This window comes from Schistocerca gregaria, chromosome 8 (genome assembly GCF_023897955.1).
Source record: "Schistocerca gregaria isolate iqSchGreg1 chromosome 8, iqSchGreg1.2, whole genome shotgun sequence".
Classification (NCBI taxonomy): Eukaryota; Metazoa; Arthropoda; class Insecta; order Orthoptera; family Acrididae; genus Schistocerca; species Schistocerca gregaria.
Window position 1 is genome coordinate 96,639,769 of NC_064927.1, and position 7,418 is coordinate 96,647,186.

Sequence of the window (7,418 nt, forward strand, 5' to 3'; positions counted from 1 at the left end):
GGCATCAGCCATTGCTGAAACATGTCCAAGTAGAAATATCCAGTGACAGTTTTCTCAGCGAAGAAGAATGGCTCGTATAATTTTCGATGTGACAAGGCACAAAAAACATTTACCTTTAGAGAATCACGCTCAAATTTAATGCATTCGTGTGGATGCTTTGTACCGCAGATTCGACAATTATGCCTGCTCATTTTCCCATTATTGAGAAAAGCGGCTTTGTCGCAAAAAATTAAGCAATCAATAATGCCATCACCATCCTCATTCAGTTGTTGCAACTGCAAACAAAACTCAAAATGCTTGTCTTTGTCATCGTCGTTGAGCTTCCGCACTAGCTCCAGCTTGACTAGTTTCATGGGCAGTTTCTGTTGCATGACTTTCCACACTGTCCTTAGAGCCGGTTTGAGTTCATGGGATGCACGACGCACTGATTTCTTTGGACTCCTTATGAATGTCTCTCGTACACGCTCCACATTCACTTCCCTCACACTGGGACATCCCTCACACTGGGACATCCGCTTCTCTTTGCCGGGCACAAGCAACCTGTCATAACGAATTTGTTGTGCCAGTGGTAAATGGCCTTCCTTGTTGGTGGCTTGGTTCTAAACATCTGTTGAACAGCTGTAGCACACTTGCTTCTGGAACTCCAACACACAGAAAGCTCACTCCGCACCTGAACTCGCCATGTTTGTGACTAGCGCTGACTATCCACAAATTACCAAACTACACTGTGGCAGTATATATGAAAAAAAAAAAAAAAAAAAAAAAAACAACTTTCAGGGATTCTCTTCAAAATGACATGTGTGATATCTGTACAATGTTTGGTTCTTGTGCAATAAATAATTCAAAGTGTTCCAAGACTTTATGTACACCCTGTACCTTCCTGCAGCTTAAGTGTGTCATCTTTACAGTAAGTTGCAATCTATCTTTCCCTATGTTCTTCATTCTCTTTCAAATCTACCTCTTTTCTTCTTAGTGCATATTAGTAATTACACTGCAACTTCTTTTAAATTCATGCTTCCATCCAGTCTTTCTCAAATTCACGCATGCCTTCTTTCACAATTAATCATGTGGCACTTCACTTTAAAATTGTCCTCCTGTTCATTACCAGTACCTTCCTCTTCGTTACTTGTGTAAATGTCAGAATGCAATTAGAGGCTTTATTTATTTATGTTTTTTTGTGTTCTGTAATGTTAGCTGCAGCACTCTCTTCCTTTTTACAATGCTCTACAATGTTGTATATCTCCTCTCGAGTAGAATTCTCATAGACTATTTCTTCATACCTTGCACTAAGTCAAGTAATTCTTCTTGTACTACTCCTGCCTATTATACTAAAATCCAACTTATTGTTCTTATAATTCTCATCCTTTTTTCCAGTTTTTTCCAGTGTCTATATATTTGTGTGTTTCCTGTCTGTTGTCCTAGAACTTCAATATTTTGACTGTCTTGGTTCTGAACATCATAAACCACATTCCCAAATTTATCTATATTGCTGTGACCTGCTGTTTGTTGAAACATGTTTACAATGAGCATGTGTTCATTGGTTGCTCACTCTTCCTCACCACAAATATTACCTTCACACTTGTGGGCAGTGGTTTGATGTCTTCATGTGTTCCTGCAACCTGAGCTTATATGGTTACAGTCATAGTACTGTCTCATACCGTTTTGATTCAAGTGCTCAACAATCACATTCCTTCTTGGTGTGTATCTTCACCGCAGCAGCTTAGTGTTTGCAAATTTGCTAGTATGCAACTTCTCACCTATTTTAATCCTCTTTTTCGTCTAATTTCCACTGGTAATTTGATCTCCTTGCATTTATTTCATCAAATGTATCCTGTCCTCTTGTTCCGCATAGCAGTTGGGAACTACAAATCCTATTCTCTCAAAATTTCTTGTTGTTTCCTCTTTGTCTGGGATGCCTCCCACGTCTCCTATTCGTGTAAAAGACATAGTTGCAAGATCTGTCCCTTACATCCTCCCACTGCTACACTTCAGTCCTGTCACATGCATTTCCTACCCCCATGAAATGCAGAGGCACCTGTGAAAGCAGTCATGTGTATTACTAACTTATCTGCAACCTCTGTGCAGCATACTGGGGGACAGCAGCTAGCAAACTGTCTGTTCACACAAAAGGTCACTGCCAAACTGTGACAGAGGCAGCTTGACCACCTCATTGCTGAGCATGCTGCACAACACTCCATGCTTGTCTTCACTGACCACCTCATGGTCATCTGGCTTCTTTCCTTCAACACCACCTTTTGTGAATTGTGCAGTTGGGAACTCCTCCTGCAACTTATCGTATAAAGACATGCATGGAAAAATGTGCTAGCCCTCAAACGTAAAAACTGAGAGATAAGTGTTGCCATCTGTATGGGAACTGTCAAAACTGACATTGTTCTCACCTTCTGTAGAGCTGTATTTTTCCAAATTTGATGTTTTTTAGGTGACATTTTTGCATTATATTTTAACTCGAGATTTGTTAGAACATTCACTGTACACCTTTTTGTGATCTTATGTATTGCTGTTCAGTGTTTGTGTTGCAGATGTCACCATGGTAGGGGACCTATGTTATTAAATTTCTGTTCTAAGTTAACACTACATTCATGTTAACTGAGTCTTCTGTCTTTGTAGAATAACAATATAATAAATGAAAAGCAGTAGTTTGCTTTTGTACTACAGTATTACTGTTATTGTGTTAATCGGTTTTCAAGTTACAAGGCCATCTTCAGACATTAAATTTGCTTTTCATTTATGAACACTACATTCCTTTGTGGTCCAGATAAACATGCTCAGGAGAGTGGGATGGAAACGCAGGGTCCTTCCACCAGACTGCGAGAGCATGGACTCCCTGCAGTGTTTCCCGCCAAGGCTGATCACTCCTCCGTTGCCTCAGAAGGAGTTTGGTGGATACGTCATGCCTGTACCACGTGAAGGTATCGAGATACAGAAGTACCACTATCCCAGTAACTGGTGGAAGGAAGTGTTGCCTAAGAACTGTTAAATATAACTTGGCTAAGGTATATGTTTCCACAGATTATTATTATTATTATTATTATTATTATCTCAGACAAGCAAACTTAAAGCAAAGATGAAATACAATGAAAAGTTAGCTAATAATATGTTAATACAGGCTATTACTCATTAATTTCACAAAAATTTATTGAACACTAAGAAAATGAACCCATTGAATTCAGTTCTTGCTTGAAATGTTATTCAACCACTGTATGAAACTGTTGGGTTTGCCTTTTCTTTCACTGTCTTTTTAATTCAGCTGAAGGCTTCCATTAAATTCTGTTCTAATTTCTCCTTTCATGTATGTGAATTTCACTCTAACAGTTCCATTTATACCCATTATGTTGCATTGAAACAACAGCCTGGTGGTTTCACACTTAAGTTTACTGTTTTTGATTTCACAGTCCCCTTACAATTTCAGATTACAGCTTCATCGTTCTTGTATCTGCTATGATGGTGCCTAATGGTTTGGATGTGGTTGTGTCAGAAGCCTGATATATCTCAGGACTGTAAGCAGCACGATGTGTGTGTGTGTGTGTGTGTGTGTGTGTGTGTGTGTGTGTGTGTGTGTGTGTGTGTGTGTGTGTGATACCATCATTTCATTTTTTCCTTTTGTTCCATTAGTTCTCTCTTCATCAAGGATTGCAAAGTCATGTTGAACAATTTCATAATTGTCAAAGAGATGCCATAAACAGTTACTTTTCGGTTAACAGCATTGTTCTTATCAGTCTGATGAGACACTTTGTCTGAGTTTCTCACATCTTTAACTTTTTGAGCTGCATGCATTCCATGGTTATTTTGCTCAACATCCTGCAATTGTAATTTTAATTACTTATCACAGCATCCAGACCTTGTATCAAAGATTACATCTCTGTTGGCAATGACTTTGTTTTCTTCTTTCACTCAAATTCTGCAACTCTCATGTCCGTCTCATATTGCAAGATACCCATTTTCTACCTACTTTGAACTGTGATTCAGGCGTAGTCTATATAAATGTTTTGTTCTTGTTATCTTACCCAACTTAAATTTAATAGTTTGTTGATTGACTGTCGTTCTCAGATAAATTCATTTGAACTGAACCTTCCATCTCGGTCACTAGTCACAGAAACAACTGAACAGAGTATGTGAAACACACACACACACACACACACACACACACACACACACACACACACACATATATATATATATAAACAAAGAGTCCAAGACTTACCAAGCAGGAAAGCGCCGGTAGATAGGCACAATGAATAAAACACACAAACACACACACAGAATTTGAGCTTTCGCAACCGGCGGCTGCTTCGTCAGGAAAGAGGGAAGGGAAAGGAAAGATGAAAGGATGTGGGTTTTAAGGGAGAGGGTAAGGAGTCATTCCAATCCCGGGAGCGGAAGGACTTACCTTAGGGGGAAAAAAGGATAGGTATATACTCGCGCACGCCCACACACACACACACACACACACACACACACACACACATCCATCCATCCATCCATACATACATACATACACAGACACAAGCCTTGTGTCTATGTCGCGAGTGCGCGAGTATATACCTATCCTTTTTTCCCCCTAAGGTAAGTCTTTCCGCTCCCGGCGGGATTGGAATGACTCCTTACCCTCTCCCTTAAAACCCACATCCTTTCATCTTTCCCTCTCCTTCCTGAAGAAGCAATCATCGGTTGCGAAAGCTAGTAATTCTGTGTGTGTGTTTGTGTGTTTTATTCATTGTGCCTATCTGCCGGCGCTTTCCAGCTTGGTATGTCTTCGAATCTTTGTTTTTAATATATATATATATATATATATATATATATATATATATATATATATATATATCCAAAGATGATGTGACTTACCAAACAAAAGCGCTGGCAGGTCGATAGACACACATACATACACACAAAATTCTACCTTTCGCAACCAATGGTTGCTTCTTCAGGAAAGAGGGAAGGAGAGGGAAAGACGAAAGGATGTTGGTTTTAAGGGAGAGGGTAAGGAGTCATTCCAATCCCAGGAGCGGAGACACTTACCTTAAGGGGGAAAAAAGGACAGGTGTACACTCGCGCGCACACACACATATCCATCCGCACATACACAGACACAAGCAGACATTTGTAAAGGCAAAGGAGTTCGGGCAGAGATGTCAGTCGAGGCGGAAGTACAGAGGCAAAGACGTTGTTGAAAGACAGGTGAGGTATGAGCGGCGGCAACTTGAAATTAGCGGAGGTTGAGGCCTGGCGGATATCGAGAAGAGAGGATATACTGAAGGGCAAGTCCCCATCTCCGGAGTTCTGACAAGTTGGTGTTAGTGGGAAGTATCCAGATAACTCGGACGGTGTAACACTGTGCCAAGATGTGCTGGCCTTGCACCAAGGCATGTTTAGCCACAGGGTGATCCTCATTACCAACAAACACTGTCTGCCTGTGTCCATTCATGCGAATGGACAGTTTGTTGGTGGTTATTCCCACATAGAAAGCTTCACAGTGTAGGCAGGTCAGTTGGTAAATCACGTGGGTGCTTTCACACGTGACTCTGCCTTTGATCATGTACACCTTCCGGGTTACAGGACTGGAGTAGGTGGTGGTGGGAGGGTGCATGGGACAGGTTTTACACCGGGGCCAGTTACAGGGGTAGGAGCCAGATGGTAGGGAAGGTGGTTTTGGAATTTCATAGGGATGAGCTAAGAGGTTACGAAGGTTAGGTGGACGGCGGAAAGACACTCTTGGTGGAGTGGGGAGGATTTCATGAAGGATGGATCTCATTTCAGGGCAGGATTTGATGTCTGCTTGTGTCTGTGTATGTGCGTGTGTATGTGCGCGCGACTGTACACCTGTTCTTTTTTCCCCCTAAGGTAAGTCTTTCCGCTCCCAGGATTGGATTGACTCCTTACCCTCTGCCTTAAAGCGCACATCCTTTCGTCTTTCCCTCCACTTCCCTCTTTCCTGAAGAAGCAACCGTTGGTTGTGAAAGCTAGAATTTTGTGTGTGTGTTTCTGTTTGTCTTTGTGTCTATCGACCTGCCATTGCTTTTGTTTGGTAAGTCACATCATCTTTGTTTGTAAATATATTTTTCCCATGTGGAATGTTTCCCTCTATATATGCAGCCTGTCACATATAGTGAGTGTGTGTGTGTGTGTGTGTGTGTGTGTGTGTGTGTGTGTGTGTGTGTGTGTGTGTGTGAGAGAGAGAGAGAGAGAGAGAGAGAGAGAGAGAGAGAGAGAGAGAGAGGGGCTTAAGGGAGAAACTGTAAACTCATCACCAATTTTACTTATTGGTTGCTATGATACATAATAATTTCTGGATGGACATGTTGTTCTTTTTAGGGAGTGACTAAAGTATGTAGTGTTACGTTTTCATGTCATGATAAACTGTTGCTAAAAATTAAATGATAAATATTCATTTTATTGACAGATACCTGAAAATGCTATTCAAAGAAGCATGTGAGACCAATTTCATAAAAGGAAAAGTCCCATGTGTACAGTAAGTCAGAAAGAGAAAATTTGTACGTGTTAATTTGTGTGGGAAGGCAGGTATATAGAAAAGTCTCTCCAGGAAAATCTTACTCATTAGCAAGACCAAAAGAGTAAACAAATATTGGATACATTATTAATTATGATTATTTTTGAAGTCACGAGAAAGGGAGGATGCAGGAACTGTGTTCTCATCTTTCTATAGAACACTGAGGTGCAAATTGTGTTCTCTAGAAATGTGGGAACACAGTTCCTGCTTCCTCACAATGAGAAACCTAGGTCTTTCCTCTTTTTGAGGTCAGGAGTATATAAAATTAAGTGTCTTGATTGTGACACACTGTATCGGCCAAACAGGGAGGTCCTTTATAGTCTGTTTCAATGAGCATCTTTTAACAAAAAAAGGGCAACTTAAAAAATATTCTCCCTTTGCACAACATTTGAAAACTTTTCACCATCACACACCATCCATAAATGACCTTGATATTTTGCGTGTCGTACAAAAAGGCAAGAAGATGAACACCCTCAAAGAATTTGAAATTTTGAAAAGAGTCTATTTTAAGAGCCCAGGCCTGCTTGACAAACAACTGACCCTTTAAGGCCCCCATAAATGATCAAATGTGTTTGGCAAAATCTCTCTTACCTACCCACAGATGTGCCAAGCAAGTCTGTAAACATTCAAACAATGTTTGTCAGTTTAACTCACTTTGAAGCAGATGATATTCATGTTGGTGTATATTTTGAGAGTAGTGCGAATGACCACAAATGCAGACAAAGGACTACTGTGGTTAAAGAAGACAGAAAAAATAACTCTGATCCACAGAATGGCTTAAAATGAGAGATTTCCTCCATGTACATATTCTAAAGGAAATATTACTCCCAGAATGAGTACATCAACTTTCTTCGAATGGGCAGTGAAATGTTTTAAAAACTTATTAAGTCTG

General features: G+C 40.3%; 1 protein-coding gene across 5 annotated transcripts in view; it reads left to right on the plus strand.

The window, feature by feature from the left end:
• The window catches only part of LOC126284219 (uncharacterized), a 59,848-nt gene that overhangs the window by 37,758 nt on the left and 14,672 nt on the right, over positions 1-7,418 (plus strand). For all 5 annotated transcript variants that reach the window (XM_049982989.1, XM_049982990.1, XM_049982992.1 and 2 more), the window contains exon 4: positions 2,777-3,014. In XM_049982989.1, coding sequence (XP_049838946.1) covers positions 2,777-2,998 — 222 coding nt within the window. In that variant the 3' untranslated portion in view covers positions 2,999-3,014. The remainder of the gene's footprint in view (positions 1-2,776; positions 3,015-7,418) is intronic.